Here is a 16897-nt window from a genome sequence, read left to right on the forward strand (position 1 = left end):
TAGGGTGTATCCAAAGTGTTTAGATTTTGTGTGGAGATATCTACAGATTGGTCTGAGATTACTGTAATATTACGCACCATCTTTGTCTGTTTAAATCTCCCAAGTGTCAGGCGTATATTTAGACATTTTAGAGCGTTAAATCGATATTGTCTAATCAAATATGAACATATATGCATTGTGTTTCACAACAAAGTTTTAAAAAACTCCAATCAACCATATAACACATATTTAAACTGAAATAAACACTTGGTAATTGTCAGTGATTGACCAAGTTTGTAGTAGTATAAAAGTCATTAAAAATGGGGAAACGCCACAGCAAATTGGCACCTAAAACCTTGTCCGAGTTGAGGGACAATACTAATTTTACAGTCGAAGAGCTCCAAGACTGGTACAAGGAATTCAAGAGCAACTGGCCGAAAGGCGCTTTGACCGTGGAGGAATTCAAGAAAGCTTATAAGACCTTCTTTCCATTAGGAGACGCTACAGAATTCGCGAAGCATGTTTTTCGCGTGTTTGACCGGAATGACGACGGTTTGCTGGATTTCCGGGAGTTCGTGTGTGGATTCAGTGTGGTCCTGAGAGGAGGCGTGCAGGAGAAACTCAAGTTCAGCTTCCAGATCTACGACATAAACGGTAATGGATTCATCACCAGGGACGAGATGTCGGAAGTTCTCTCTGTACGTACACATACTTTAATTTTATACCTACATCTAATTCTATCTAATTTGTATAATCCCCCCAGCCCCCAAATATTTCTATTCTCATCCCGATCCGATGATGGTAAAAACTCTCTACACTATCGTCTGTAGACACGCTTGCAATGAAAACAACATTTTTTCTTAATTCAGTACATCAGTGTATCATTCTTATTAACAATGTAAATTATTAGTAGTGTGTAGTATGTGATATTTGTTTATGTAATATATGTCAGTGGCGGATCCAGAGGGGCCGGGGGTCTCCCCCCCCCTTTGTCAGAAAATTTTGCTAAAAGTAAAGGAAATAATAACGTACTTTGGGGGTGCCCCTTCCCCTTTTAAAAACCAAAATTAATGATTAATGAATTCCTGAATCCGGCCCTGTAAATCGCTTGATAAAGACGCGGGTTGCGTTGAAAATTTTAGGTTTAAATAATCATCAGGGGCGTGGCCTTTTCAGTGCTTACTTCTATAGTTACGAAAGCAGGGGTGGATCCAGAAAATTTTCAAGGTGGGGGGGGTTACAACCCAATATGAAATGATACCTTTTCCGCCCCCAAAAGTGGGATCATGGAACCCTCGATGGTGCAACATTGCCGTTTTTTTTTTGTTTGTTTGTTTTTTTTGTGTATGTTAAACTCCAGTAACACCCTCTTCCTTTCCAGATCCGCCAGTGTCCTGATTATTTATATTATTGGGTGATCAATGTCTCTGATGGGTTACATCTGCGTTTGATTTATGTTTTAGGCTATGTACAGAGTGGAGTGCGCGTTGTCCGATGACCCCGATAGAGATGACCCGCAGCAGAGGTCGGACACACTTTTTAACCAAATGGATATTGACTGTGATGATAACTTATCTCTGGAGGAATTCATTGCAGGGGTCAAAAAGGATCCCCACATCATGAAAGTGATGGACATTCAATAATTCCAGGTGGACGCTACGATTTGTAGTACCGCATTTAGAGCAGCTTGTTTTGGTATAATACTCAGGCCGATCGTTATAAATTCTGCGTTTTATGTAGAAGATTCTAAAGCCGTGTGACAACCAAGAAAGAAAATTTCTAAACACCATATAGAATATGAATTTAGTGTCCATTCAACCCATTGTAAAACGATCTGTGTGAGATAAATGTGTTGATGCGATCCAAAAATTCGAAAGAGAAAAAAACCCACCAAGATTTAAGACGACATCAGCACCTATAAGTTTTAGTCTTTAAATCTTAATTTGGTCTTCAAATCTAAACAAAGAAGAAGAAAAAAGAAGAAAGAAACAATGAAATGCTTGAAATTTTAACATTAATGATATCACATGTAAGTACACCGTTGAAGTAAAACCCGTAGATTTCAATTGAGGTCAGCCTAATCCATGTCACATGTTTTGTTTTGTCTATTTGTTTCCATAATCATAAGATTCTATCTATATCATTCTATGTTTACGATATATGAACAGAATAAATAAATGTTTCTGGTGAAGAAAAAAATTTCACAAAAATGTTTTATACATTGTATGATGTTCGTATTATACCTTTTGCCGGGCGGATTCGGGAAATTTTCTAAAGGAATGCGACTCGGGTTTGTACTTTTATCGCCCAAAAGATGGGAAGTAAAGTGCCAAATTTGCTCCCCTCCCCCCAAAACCCATTACTATTAAAGTGTTCAACCAGACGAGGAAGGGGTTACACTTGTACAACCTCAGTAACCGTCCTAGATCCGCCACTGGTCTGTATGTTCTTGAACTTTAAATGGCGACAGAAGAAAACCCACATACGACCTACCTTTTAGTCCGTGATCCGTTTGTGATAATAATCCGACTCGTGCACACAGTTACATGATTGTAGTATTACAATCAATAATAATCCGACTCGTTCACACAGTTACATGTAATATTACAATCAATAATAATCCGACTCGTGAACAGTTACATGTAATATTACAATCAATAATAATCCGACTCATTCACACAGTTATAAATGTAATATTACAATCAATAATAATCCGACTCGTGCAGTTACATGTAGTATTACAATCAATAATAATTCGACTCGTTCACACACTTACATGTAGTATTACAATCAATAATAATCCGACTCGTGCAGTTACATGTAATATTACAATCAATAATAATCCGACTCGTTCACACAGTTACATGTAATATTACAATCAATAATAATCCGACTCGTGAACAGTTACATGTAATATTACAATCAATAATAATTCGACTCGTTCACACAGTTTTACATGTAGTATTACAATCAATAATAATCCGACTCGTTCACACAGTTTTACATGTAGTATTACAATCAATAATAATCCGACTCGTTCACACAGTTTTACATGTAGTATTACAATCAATAATAATCCGACTCGTGCAGTTACATGTAATATTACAATCAATAATAATCCGACTCGTGAACAGTTACATGTAATATTACAATCAATAATAATCCGACTCGTGCAGTTACATGTAGTATTACAATCAATAATAATCCGACTCGTTCACACACTTACATGTAGTATTACAATCAATAATAATCCGACTCGTGCAGTTACATGTAATATTACAATCAATAATAATCCGACTCGTGAACAGTTACATGTAATATTACAATCAATAATAATCCGACTCGTGCAGTTACATGTAGTATTACAATCAATAATAATCCGACTCGTTCACACAGTTTTACATGTAGTATTACAATCAATAATAATCCGACTCGTTCACACAGTTTTACATGTAGTATTACAATCAATAATAATCCGACTCGTTCACACAGTTTTACATGTAGTATTACAATCAATAATAATCCGACTCGTTCACACAGTTACATGTAATATTACAATATCACTACTCTTTATTCTATATACATTCACTACGTATCCCCCTTACGGTCTCACCCGAAAGACCGCGACCCATTTAGTTGCCTCTTACAACAAGCAATAGGTACCGAGGACCTCTCCTAACCTGGATCCCCACGTGTTTTGGAGTGTATGAGACGATGCCTCGAGCTTCTTCACTCCGGGATATATTTTATGGAGCATGCTGAAGTGAAGAAGTTCAAGGTGCATCATTTCATGATCACATACATTCAAATCCTGTGGGGATCCGGGTTAGAATAGGTCCGCAGTACCCCACCCCCGGGATCCGGGTTAGAATAGGTCCGCAGAACCCAACCCCCGGTGTCCGGGTTAGAATAGGTCCGCAGTACCCCACCCCCGGGATCCGGGTTAAAATAGGTCCACAGTACCCCTTGCTTGACGTAAAAAGCGACCAAATGGGGCGGTCCTTCGGATGAGACCGGGAAAAAAAACGAGGTCCCGTGTCACAGCAGGTGTGGCACGATAAAGATCCCTCCCTGCTCAAAGGCCATAAGCCACCGTGACCATGGTGAAAAGATTCAGTAACGCATGGTTTCCAGATTGTTAAAGCGATCGGTCTATTTATTTCTCTCCAAAATTAAAAAAAACAACAACAAAAACCATAAATGATATAGTTTTCTTTGTCTACAACATGTCGCACGGAAGTCACAGACGTATTAAGAAACAGAAAATGACCCATGCTTTGAATGAAAGTTGTTACTTTTCTCAAACACTCGTGTTTAATATCGAGTACCTAAGAATAATCGCACGAATGTTTGCTTCATGAGCTGAATTCAAGAATTCATATGATTTGAGAAAGAACCATGATAATGTGTCACAAGAATATCAAAAGACATTCAATTTCTTACTAAATTGGGGTTCATATTACTCTTTATTTTGACGAAATGCTTAAAAATGAAAATAACGCAGGGTGAACAGATGGAAGATGTAGCGTTACCAAGGTGAAAAGAACCTAAATTACGGAATAAACTGTATATTAAAGATATGCGGTGCAGATAACGGTATTATGCCCCATATTGATTAATATCATCCAGTAAAATCAAAATTTAAGTCCTTCACCGGCAATGGTGACGTCTCCATACGAGTGAAATATTCTCGAAAGGGACGTTGAACAATATTCAATCAATCAATCACACTTTCAAAATCTTGAACGACCTTCACCTTCCCTTGTTCTTCCAATATTGAAATGAAAAGTAAAATAACGGGCCATTCTATGATAACTGCTTAAAGAGTATTCGTGGTTTCATGAGTAGATTGAAATAAAGATGAAGTCTTTCGTATCATATTTCCCCCTTTAATGAACAAATTCATTATGACAAGTAACAAGAGTATTAGACCAAGCATACCTGCAACACACACACACAACCAAGTCTACACTATATTCATACAAAATCGAAAGCAACATTATTAATAGTAGTACTCTACTTCAATATGCATGGTCAACTATAATACGTCACTCCCTTCCTCAAGCTTTAAGGTATGTCCCCAGTTATCACAGGTAAAGGATTTCATATTTAATACGTCATAATTCTATGTTTAAAGTGTGGTGCACGTGACTAGATGTAATCCTCCATGCTTACGTCACTTTGACTATTCAGTTCTGGTCCTTCAACTCGTGTAAGTGGCTTGGATGACGACAGACGATGACAGGGACGTGGGAATGATGGACGATAAAATCACTGACACTTCCGGTGATGGTTCGCCGGACTTTGCCGACCCCACGACAGCCGCAAACAATGAGGTCAGCTTTCTCGTGGCGGGCGGCAGACACAATTAGCTCACCTGGTTTGCCAACACCTGTTTTTACCGTGCCCGTTAGCTGAAGAAGAAAAAACCCGGCAGGGTATATACTCAATTAATACACGTATTTTATATAATGAACTTAACGTGTCTAGTAATTACATATTTTGATATTTTCCCTCTATTTTCTCTGGAAAATACCGCTTCTTTCATTGAACCAAAAAAGTTGCACTAAAATTTAAAGTACAGGATCTACCGGTACTTAAACTTAATTGTGATGTCAAATCTGTTCACAAATAATAATGGGACGCATATACTAGTTCTTCATCTGCTATCATATATACAATAATATGCGCTTCTAGTTATGCAATTCTAATTGTAGAATAATTCTACAATTAGAATTGCATATCATTTCAAACATTTGTAAGAAAAAGATTATTTACAAAATATCGGAAAATATGTCCGTCATTTATTGTTGCGCGGAAGCGAACCTCATAAGATCTGTCCGTTTTACTACGCAACGACATCGGGTGCAGACATACATCCCGATATCTAGTCAATGATTGTAACGTATATACATGTACATGTATACATAAATGATGACCACAATATGCTGATGTAAATTGCATTATGGTACACTACATATCGTGAACTTTGAACTGTACAATCAGGTCATACCTTGTGGTCTATCAGTCTCTTCTCCAGCTGCTTTTTCAAAAGTTGTTCTTCTTTTTCCTCTTGTGCTAAGATATCACAAATGGTCTTGACGTCAGACATACCCAGGGCTGAAAAATGTTATGCCAATTACATATAAAGTTTAACTTTCTTTCATCTCATCTCCATCACTGGAATGAAACCTTTACGCGGGAAATGATAAAAATATAACCCCCCCCCCCCCCCCCCTGCAGAACAACGTAACGATACATGCTCATAACAGGGTACTCCCTGATCCCCCCCCCCCCCCCCAATTAATAATGGATATATATATATATCAAAATTGAAAACTGATATGCATGCAAAGGTCAAAGTTAGATTTACTTAATTTGTGATTTTATACAGGGAAAACAATAAAAGACTCGATAGATGTCATAACAAATTTCATCATAACGAAAAACTTTGAATTTTTTTAATAATTACGTCCCATTCGAAAAATGTTCCTTCAGAGAGGTAGAGACGTCACCAGCTCCAGGTGAAGTGCCACAAACTTTGACTTATACACGGCGCTCAGGGGCGTAGCAGTGAGGGTTCTTTATCATGCCAACGCCTACCGTGACACGGGGCCTCCTTTTTAAGGCAATGTCTGATTAGACCCGTGACTTTCTCTTTTAATGCCGGGTGCTTGGTGAAGACACAATCACTACTGAGAGTTGATTCGGCGCGGGGATCGAGAATCGAACCTGGGACCTGTAACTTGGGCGCCCTCACCATTAGGCTTGATAGATGTTTTATAAATTATGCGATATATCGTGGTAGTAGCCTTTACCTAAGAATTTCTTTGTTGAAACTCGAACAATATTATTAACGTCCTTCAGAAACCATGAGTTCATGACCTTTGACTTCTTAATCTTGAAAACAAGATAATTACGTCCCATTCGAAAAATGTTCCTTCAGAGAGGTAGAGACGTCACCAGCTCCAGGTGAAGTGCCACAAACTTTGACTTATACACGGCGCTCAGGGGCGTAGCAGTGAGGGTTCTTTATCATGCCAACGCCTACCGTGACACGGGGCCTCCTTTTTAAGGCAATGTCTGATTAGACCCGTGACTTTCTCTTTTAATGCCGGGTGCTTGGTGAAGACACAATCACTACTAGAGTTGATTCGGCGCGGGGATCGAGAATCGAACCTGGGACCTGTAACTTGGGCGCCCTCACCATTAGGCTTGATAGATGTTTTATAAATTATGCGATATATCGTGGTAGTAGCCTTTACCTAAGAATTTCTTTGTTGAAACTCGAACAATATTATTAAAGTCCTTCAGAAACCATGAGTTCATGACCTTTGACTTCTTAATCTTGAAAACAAGATACTTTTTGTAACATTTTTACCTAAAACGAATAAGGAAGGTCTTACTTGAGACATTTCATTGATTGACAATAAACTTGAGTGAAGGATTTCAAACAATATGTGATTGAGTTCTTGGATTGAGTTCTTGATCCTGAAGAAATGGGGTTATTCTTTAAATGTCCTAGATATTGTTTTCATATCAGGTTCCATTATTAAAGATGAATATGTATGGTAGACATTATTTGATACAGTGACCTTGACATTTGAATCTAAAAAACAATATACATCATAGAGACTCCACATCGTTAACATCATCATGAACCAAGTTGTGAGCATGGCGGGGCGAAGAGGCCGAACATTAATACGTCTTCTTTCGCAGAACACCGGTAGCATCTAAAATCAAACCCATCGACAGACAAAACCAGTGGCGGATTTAGAGGGGGCGCAAATGACTTAATAGGAGAAATATTTCAAGCCCCATAAAATCTGTAAAATCAAGGAGGTTCCCGGGGCTTCGCCCCCTGGACCCCTACCAGAGCTTCGCCCTGCACCCACTTGCTCATAAGGTGGCACCCCCCGTAACCACAATTCCTGGATCCGCCCCTGAAAACTATAACAAATACATTCTTAATGGACAAAAAATCAGACAGTCTTTGTTGATTACCTGCTATAATTCAATTAAACTCATTACCTGCATGAAATCTATCATGTCGTTCGATGCAGTGGACAAGTAACACGAGGTCACGTGGTAACCGGAAACTATTTAGGTACCCTGAAAATTGAGAAACTAGTTAGGTACCCTGAAATTTGTTGCAATCACGTAATCGTAATATACATGCATAGAGTGAGGAGGAACTCCTGTCGCGAAATCGATTTACTCTGAAGCATATTAAATGGATGGAAAACAGCTATGCTTTGATGCAATGAGGGAGGGGGGGATACATTAGGTTTATCGATGCTCAGTAAAATGTGAACACATATCACTATCATTCAAGTTTCAAGTCAAACATGACCTCATTAACGTAACCAATAAATACCTTAAGGGGATTAAAAAATATCTACCATGAAAAATACAAAACTAGATACGAAATTATGTGTTTCTTACAGTTGAAAGCATACTCCGAGTGTGTGCTCCCATCCATAGCAATCACCACCTTCCTCTCCTTCACGTCCCCCGCGTCCATGGTCAGTCGAATGTTTTATCTGTATTTTTCAACTTGAGGTAAACACAACACAGCGTGTTTTCTGTTATCTGACGCTTACTTTGAGTCATTCAAGGTCACACAACACAGCTGTCATTCAAGGCCGGATCGACTTGGCTATTATTTTCTCCCTATATGGAGGAGTTAAGAGGTAGAAATTAGTCTGGTTTCATCTCGTCAGTCGTTTGATATCTGACCTATCGTGTACATATGATATATCATGCACGGTTAAGAAGTTACGGCGCAACCACTAAACATCACTTACCAGCTTCTCTGTCGACCCTCTTGTATCCGACTGGATAAATTTATACAGAAATATCAATGTTTTCCCTATATATGCAAACTTCTGAAGGAAATTACCGATCATCCCCACCAAGCTGAAGATAGCGGTCACTAACCAGCAGCCAAGAAGAAAATCCATCATAGAAAACCTTATTTTTAAAGGAACATTTGAATTAAGTAATTTGTAATGAAAGGATGGAAGCAAATAGAATTGACCACGCATTTCATTTTCGGATTTCTATGCCCCCGAAATCGAAGATCGGGGGGGGGGGGGGGGGCATATTGTTTTTGTCCTGTCTGTCATTCTGCCTTAAGCTTTAACCCTGTTAATAACTTTTGAACATTAATGCTAGAGCTTTGATATTTCACATGAGTATTCCTTGTGACAAGACCTTTCCTTGGGTACCAACATTTTTAACCCTGTGACCTTAACCTTGGAGTTTGACTTACTTTTAGAAAACTTTAACCTTGCAAATAAGGTTTGAACAGTAAGTGCTAGAGCTTTGATCTTTTCACATGAGTATTCCTTGTGACAAGACCTTCCCGTGGGTACTAAATCTTTTGAAATTAGCATTTGACCTACTTTTAGCTGTTATCTTTGAAGACGAGGTGGAAGGAACATAAAGGTGAGGTAAAGAAACCCCAAGGCTCTCTTTACCCGCTTTCAGTTTTGGACTATAGTGGTACCGTCGGGTGGGGATGGGGGTTTAGAGATCGATTTGAAGTCCCAAGTTTTACTCTACAATGAGAGGAAGGGATAAAGTGTCCATTGGTTGGAGTAGATGATATTTCATGAAATCAAGGAATACCTTCCGCCTGTATGGGGTTGATATCACAAACCTATTGTCTGAATGACATCAAATACACAATAGCATGGCATCGAGTATTCCTTAGATCCCCACCCCAACCAGTGGACACTTTGTCCCCTCGTTGCACCACAGAGTAGAAAGAGGGACTCTAAATCTGTCCCGACCCCAGGAAGCTACCGGGTGGTACCCGTACAGCCCCGAACTGAAAGTGAGAAATGATAAAACAAGAGAGTTCCTACCTTGTTTCGTTGTTCATTCTGCCTTTTTGTCAAACATTATCGCCACAATAGGCCATGAATAATAGAATAGAACCACAAATGAATGATTTTCCCGCCGATCACCTTCATATGTCGTTCTGCATGTTCAGTTTCTACTTTCTGTAATCTTCTGAGATGACCACATGTGAAAGAAGAAACAAACTATGCGGAACGACGGCGAGGAAATCACATGCTTGTGATAAATTATTGGTTCTACGTTCATTTTTTTCATGGGGTAGAGTACAGGCGATTTTATCGCTCGGGTTCGAATTTATCATTAAAGAGTAAAGGTATAGAACTCTAGATATAGGGTACCCAAGTTCGCCGATGTAAAGACAATTTAATCCAAATGGTATAAAATTCTACTCTATATTCTAATATATTCATACATAATTAATCTACCATACTACCAAAGTTCATCACGAAATTACGTGAACTTTTCAAGATATGCAGAAACGAATTCGGAAAATTTGGTCGCCTTGGCACTATACAACTACACAGAGTGTTTGAGCATTGCAACAAGCTATTACACAGAATGTGCAGCATTAGATATCATTTCTAAGTTGAATGTTGTACCCCAATCATAAACAGATATTCGTAATAGCTACAAGAGACTGAAAATTGTAAAATCGTCTGCACTTTCACTTATCAGACATTTTGACCGCTGCAACTAATTACCCAAAAAGAAATATAGGAACCATAACGACTTAGAGACTCAAATAATAATTTTATTAATATTATTTCATTATAGTACATAAATTATGCTAATAACAAGTCTTTAGAAAGATACAAATGTTTTATTTATTTTTATACATATACCAGACTCGTTCGTGTTTAAATTTGATGTGATACAAAGTGTATAATATACCTAGTGTAGACCTAAATCAAATTCAAGTTCAATTATCTAGTTCGATGAAAAGCAAGTTCGACTTAAAAAGTATATGAAACAGTGGATTCCGAGGATGACTTCCTGTAATTCCTACTCGCCTTGTTCATACATGTAATGACACTTTTGATTTTACAAAATGCTGACCTCCTTATAACATTATTGCATACGATATTTTCTTTTTTCATTTCGCGTTTTAGCAACTCCATTGAAAATCGCATGTGTCTGAACACCCCCCTCCTCCCCCCCACAAAATTAATATACAATTAAAGTAACATCAGCTGATGAGGAGTCAACAGCACAATCTATATATCTATATAAGTAACACAAGAAGCTGAAAATAATCAAATGAGGCATACTTATATAACACAAACCAAAAAAAAAAAAAAAAAAAAACCCGTTCAGAAAACCCTTTCTTGTGTAAGAATAATAAGTCGGAAAATCATCCGGCAATGATTGCATTACATGTATTCCTTTGATGTACCGGTCTAGACCTCTTTAATTTCCGATAGGTTATAATTACCAGTTCACTTCCCATCAACTACGACATAAAACTAAAGAACGTCATTCAGTAAGTATATAATACAAGTGTACATCGGAATCCTGGCATAAGCTTTCCTTGACAACCATTACCCGAGGTCGAGGAAGAAATTTGTTCGCAACTCTTTGCTGTGATGTTCTAATACACGACATCGAGCAGCGACTAGTCTCCAAAACCAGATCTTATTGGGGGGATATACTCTGATGACAGAAAATATCTTCTACCACCAAAAAAAAAAATCTTTAATCACTCAACTGAACGTGGTTCTTGTCCCCTATATTACGTTTTACTTTATATGGATAGGTCTGATTAATTGGACATACACAGAGCTGGTCATTTTAGCTGATATTCCTGAATATCCCATGCACGACTTCCCACTACTGGCTATTCCCCACAACAGCGTGTCATGTATACCATAGGCGATCTAAATTCTTCATATTCTTGACACTTTCCAAATTTAATTATGTTAATCGTACTCACACTAGATGGTGTGATTTTTAGCACACACACAAGCACAAGGACCTGTAGACACATTGATTTTAGATCTCTAATATACCCATCTCTTATCAGAATTTTGGAAACTCCATATAATATATCTTAAAACCAGGCATATTTGCACTTTATTTATATATATAAAAAATTGTAATTCCAAGTGAACACACATACAATATGAACAACAGTTTTCATATAATTTGTAAAGTGATGGTGCTTCATATTTTATTGCATCTTTATCTCTTGATTTTAAATCCCTGTCGATTTCCATTTCGGAATGGATTATGCACACGTGCATGATAATAACAATATAGGGAGTGGAATAAATCAAGTTTCCAGACTAGACTGTCTTCTAACTTCTTCGTTGTGTGGCTTGTGGCGACAAACAGTCACGGGGACTTCCGAATGGTGTACAATGTAGTCACTAACCACGCCCAACATCGTCCTTCGGAGCTTCCCGTGGCCCCGACTTCCACAGACTATAGTATCTGCGCCCATCTCGTTTGCGATCCTCATTACAACTTCTCCGGGTTTTCCTCCAGATCCGGTTTTGACCTCCCCGTTTAACTGAAAACAAAGGGACGCGACTCATGGTAAAAAGTACACACTAAAAATATACACATTTCATTGTCTGTTTTCACGACAGACAAGTTCAAAGGGCACTTACAACGAACATTTAAGAAACTAATACACGAGGGCATGGACGGCACATGACGCTTTATATATTTCATGAAAAGTATGCTGGTGTGAGGCGTTGTTGTCCATATCATCAACATTAAAATCAATGTTTTTATATTTTACTTCCATTTCTGTCAGAATCCCTAGCCGTTAGAATAGTCGTACTATATTTATCAAGATTCATACGCACATTGTTCACATTCATGAAGAAATGGTTATCATTTCAATTGGTAAGGATGATTGAAAATGTAAATTTATATACAGTGAATGAATGTGGCTTTTGTTTGTAAGTACATGCACCTTGCTTACACGAGTTTTGTTGTACATTTAATACACGACATTCACATCTTGCTAGCTCCATGTATTATACGCTGAATACAAGTTCGACAATCGGCTGCCACCTGATGTATACAGGTTTGTATCAATTAAGGAAATACTGGAAACTATGTTTGAGAATATATAGTGAAAACACCCACCCCGTTTTCTTTTAACAGGGCATTCAATTTGACCACCAGCTTCTTTTCTGTTTCCTCTTCCTCTTCCAGTACTTTACAAAGAGCGTGTACGTCGGCCGTTCCCATGGCTACAAAACAGATGAAAATAGTTCCTGCTTTGATTTCAAGTATGAACTAGATATCAAGCCCTATAACTAAAACTGGACAAACCAGGAAGAATCGCACTACATTATACAGCTAATTAAATAATCCAGGCCTATCATTTACATGTATTTAAACCATTCAAATCTCTCTCGCTCTTCTCTCTCTCTCTAAACAGCTTACCACTTTGTAAACAAATTCGTATGTGGTAAATGGTATCATCGCTAGCATTCCAGTTTTCAAACAATATGATAAAAAAGTATCTAAATATGGTGTTGATGTGCATTGTATAGACTGTGGTAGACGGAAAACTGAGCAAATGGTGGGAGGAACAGTTAAATTTACCATGTTCATAGAGTACAAATGTGGTGCAAAAACAAATGGAATAAGCAAACAAGATCAAATTTCTTATCAAGAAAATAACAAGAAAAAGAAAACACTATATACACAGGTAAATGTTCAATCATGAAAAATGGAAAATAGCAAACAGTGACCGATCTCCTCATACCCACATAAGATATAAAATTGAAAATAGGAAAAAAGTCATCCCGTTTATCATAAAGTTGAGTTGTTGTTTACCGTTAACGTTTATGTTTAACAAAATATCCAAATATAAAGCAGATATAGAAGACTATGTGGTGTCTTTTATTTCGAGTTTGATGAGATAGATCGAATTGACATATGAATGAAAATCAGTATCACCAATAGATAAAACGTCGTCGATACACCTAAATGTCAAGTTGAAGGCCACAGCAAGATATGTTTTCTTCTCATGCAAAAGTTTCTGAATATATTCTGCCTCAAACGAATACAAAAACAGATCAACTAATAAAGGAGCTTAATCCGTGCACATGGGAATTCCAACATACTGTTGAAAGACGTTTATTTATGCGTGCCGTAAAAATGAACTGAAATAATTCGCACCAATACTGTCCTATACCTAACCACCAAGTTTATATTAAACGGGAACCACTGCTACATAAAGATAAATTTAAGTAAGAAGAAATTGAAGGTACGAGTACAGAGTACATGGTATGCATTGGACAGAGCTTCTGTTCGAGACGTGTTGTCGGCATTGATAGTGTTGTGGAGAGAGTTGTACATCATGTCCAGCCCATTAGAAAAAATTCACATAAAAATTCGACTTAGTTTATACCAGTTAAACACACCATTGAAAACAGTATATGTAACAGAGTTTACGAGGTCTAGCAGACTAACCGGTCTGGAACGGTTCGTGACGTAGTCGTTCTATGCTGTACACGATGATAACAAGATCGTTTGGTTTCCGGATATTGTCTAGGTACCCTGCAAGAACAATAACAAAGAAAAACATTTCTAAAATGCGTATTCTATGTGTAATAATACATGGCTACGTTTACGGGTGTTTTGCATTTACAACATGTACAGCATGCAATATTTGAAGTGTTGCTCACGTACGATATTCGTGGACGTGATCACCATTCTAGATATCGTAAATTACCAATCGTAATTAATTAGTTTATATGTTTTAGAACTGTGCATCGAAATATAATGTCCATGATACCTTGGCACGTGTTTGTCATGTCGATTTGAGAAGCTAAGGAATTGGGTTATTATACCTGTTATCGGGTCTCCGTGTTTACCTTTCCTATTTGAATTAATTGTATGCAGGTTTGTGGAACTTCTTGAGAGGTTAGATCGAAGTTAATATTAATTGAAAAAAACATTCATTACGTAACACGATGGAATATTGAATTTCTTTTCCGTTTTGAATGTTGTTTTCAGAACGAGATAATGTTGCTCTGGTTACACATGTACTGTCCGGGCCGAACAGATTGTGTGACAGCGTTTTACTGCAGTATATCTAATTAAGCAGTGAGATATTGAGGTGTGACGTCCTCTGCTGATAAAACATGCTCCTAACGTGCAATCTGCGTGTCTCGTGTATCGATTGTATTCTTTATACATGTAAGGAGCTTGTCTTTATAACGTGCGACATCACCAAGAGCTGCATGTAGAGGATTCCTTGTAATTAATTATCCATTAATCATGATAAATGTTAAAAATGTGAAAACTGCGCAACTGAGGAGGTGCGCACCGACTTTTGGAACACGCTAGAAGTACATGTTTTAAGAGTTCCTCAAATATACTTATATGTATGAATAACACTTAATTGCATTAATTTATTCCTTGTATGAGAAAGAGTGGTATTTCCGAGCTATTTATAGATCTGTATTTGAGTTCCATAGTGGTCTTCGTTGACAACCTGCCACGCGCAGAACACCACATTTTACAGAAAGTTCAACACTCTGATAACGCGAATATACCTCACACAACGAACGTGTGAACTCCGTGTCAAATGTCAGTGGTTTTAATATGACTATAAACGTTCATGTATAGCAAACATCACATATATCCAAACAGGTTAAATTGGACATATACCATATCATAACCACAATCAGAGAACGGTCGACCGCTGTCAATAATGTCATTGAAACCAATTCACTAAATCAGTGAAAATTCATCTACTTACACTGAAAGGCATATCCAGAATGGTAGCTGCCGTCCATTGCGATTACAACGGTTCTGCTGTCCTTCGCCATTTCTTTTCTTTCGTATTGTGCGCGTGGTATTCTTAAACTCCTCTACAGAAGCATTTGGTCCTACTCTGCAGTGCAGCTATATAGTAGTCTTTATCTACGTGGAACTAATGCTATTTGTTTTTCTAGCAATCACAAAAAAAAAAAGTTCGTTTCAGTAGGTCAGGGTAAGCGGACGCACATTATCGATAAACATTTAACACATGGATTTTAAATGACACGGCGTGTACTGTTACACAATATGTATGCGCGGGATGACTCAAGCAGTTTGTGTTTCCTTGGCGGATCCAAATTCTGACAGTGCATTCAGTTTAGTTCATTAAACAATCTGATTAAAATCAGATCCTGGATCCCCTCCTTTTCTTCATCTTTTTCCCCCCTTGTCGCTACACGAGGTAGCGACAAGATGAGGAAAGAGGAGCGGATCGAGGATCTGATTTTAATCAGATTGGTTCATAAAATGAAAGAGTACTCACTTTACAGGCACAGCAAAGAACAATCTTGAAGGTTTTTTAAAAATCATTTAATCATATAATAAAACAATTATTGCTGTTTTTGAGGTCAATACGATAATTTAGCCACCTTCGAAGTATTGACCTAAAAAAACAGCAGCAATAATTGTATAATGTACTGAAATTGTATCTTTTTCACTGTATACATGTAGATATACATGTAGCCATCAATCAAGTCACGTCATATATTTTTGCAAAATCTTTGATTTATTAAACATGGTGCATGCTAGTTCTAAGTGTATCTTTGGTAGGAATTTTATTTCACTGGGTACAATAAAAATCTAGCAAACTCTTTGATATTGAATTTTTTTCTTCTATTTCTATCAATGATATTGATTACCTATATTAAAAAATGTCGTCGCTTTGAGGACGAAAAGGTATGTGTTGGTACTTTCTCTATGTGTCTATTATTAATGTATACTAGCGGTGCAATAATTTACAAAAATAAACAAACTTTAAAAAACCGAAACACATGCACTTCACAAATCCACAAACAAAAACACAGGTTGGAGGGGGGATTGAAGATCCTAAATAGCAACAAATGGTCATTTTTGTTTTTAAAAAAGTTCAACAACAAAAAGTCGGGGGGGGGGGTGTCGTTGTTGCAACTCTCGTATATTAGATCCGCCACTTAATTAATGACAATGCAGTTAAAACCTAATAACGTCAATCAAATGTTTACAGTGTCAATTAAGAAGTTTGTAATCCGTTCTTGGCAAAATAGTAAAAGTTGATACCTTAGGC

The 16897-nt window shown here is 37.6% G+C and overlaps 3 protein-coding genes across 3 annotated transcripts; 1 reads left to right on the forward strand and 2 right to left on the reverse strand.

Moving 5' to 3' along the window:
* The first annotated feature begins 229 nt into the window (after nucleotides 1-229).
* LOC125654941 (hippocalcin-like protein 1) lies at nucleotides 230-2203 on the forward strand. The gene is made up of 2 exons (XM_048885056.2): nucleotides 230-677; nucleotides 1443-2203. Exons 1-2 carry the CDS (start codon nucleotides 300-302, stop codon nucleotides 1620-1622), a joined length of 558 nt encoding a protein of 185 aa, XP_048741013.1. The 5' UTR covers nucleotides 230-299; the 3' UTR covers nucleotides 1623-2203.
* A 2653-nt stretch (nucleotides 2204-4856) lies between these two features.
* LOC125656259 (universal stress protein in QAH/OAS sulfhydrylase 3'region-like) lies at nucleotides 4857-9926 on the reverse strand. Its single transcript, XM_048886877.2, has 5 exons — nucleotides 9852-9926; nucleotides 8425-8652; nucleotides 8011-8091; nucleotides 5993-6099; nucleotides 4857-5393 (listed from the first exon to the last, which is right to left on the reverse strand). The coding sequence occupies exons 2-5, from the start codon at nucleotides 8501-8503 to the stop codon at nucleotides 5169-5171; spliced, it is 492 nt and encodes a 163-aa protein (XP_048742834.1). The 5' UTR covers nucleotides 8504-8652; nucleotides 9852-9926; the 3' UTR covers nucleotides 4857-5168.
* A 1972-nt stretch (nucleotides 9927-11898) lies between these two features.
* Nucleotides 11899-16031, reverse strand: LOC125656051 (uncharacterized). The gene is made up of 4 exons (XM_048886622.2): nucleotides 15575-16031; nucleotides 14281-14367; nucleotides 12943-13049; nucleotides 11899-12355 (listed from the first exon to the last, which is right to left on the reverse strand). The coding sequence occupies exons 1-4, from the start codon at nucleotides 15642-15644 to the stop codon at nucleotides 12116-12118; spliced, it is 504 nt and encodes a 167-aa protein (XP_048742579.1). The 5' UTR covers nucleotides 15645-16031; the 3' UTR covers nucleotides 11899-12115.
* Between the last annotated feature and the right edge of the window lie 866 nt (nucleotides 16032-16897).

This window comes from Ostrea edulis, chromosome 7, assembly GCF_947568905.1.
Source record: "Ostrea edulis chromosome 7, xbOstEdul1.1, whole genome shotgun sequence".
NCBI classification, from domain to species: Eukaryota; Metazoa; Mollusca; class Bivalvia; order Ostreida; family Ostreidae; genus Ostrea; species Ostrea edulis.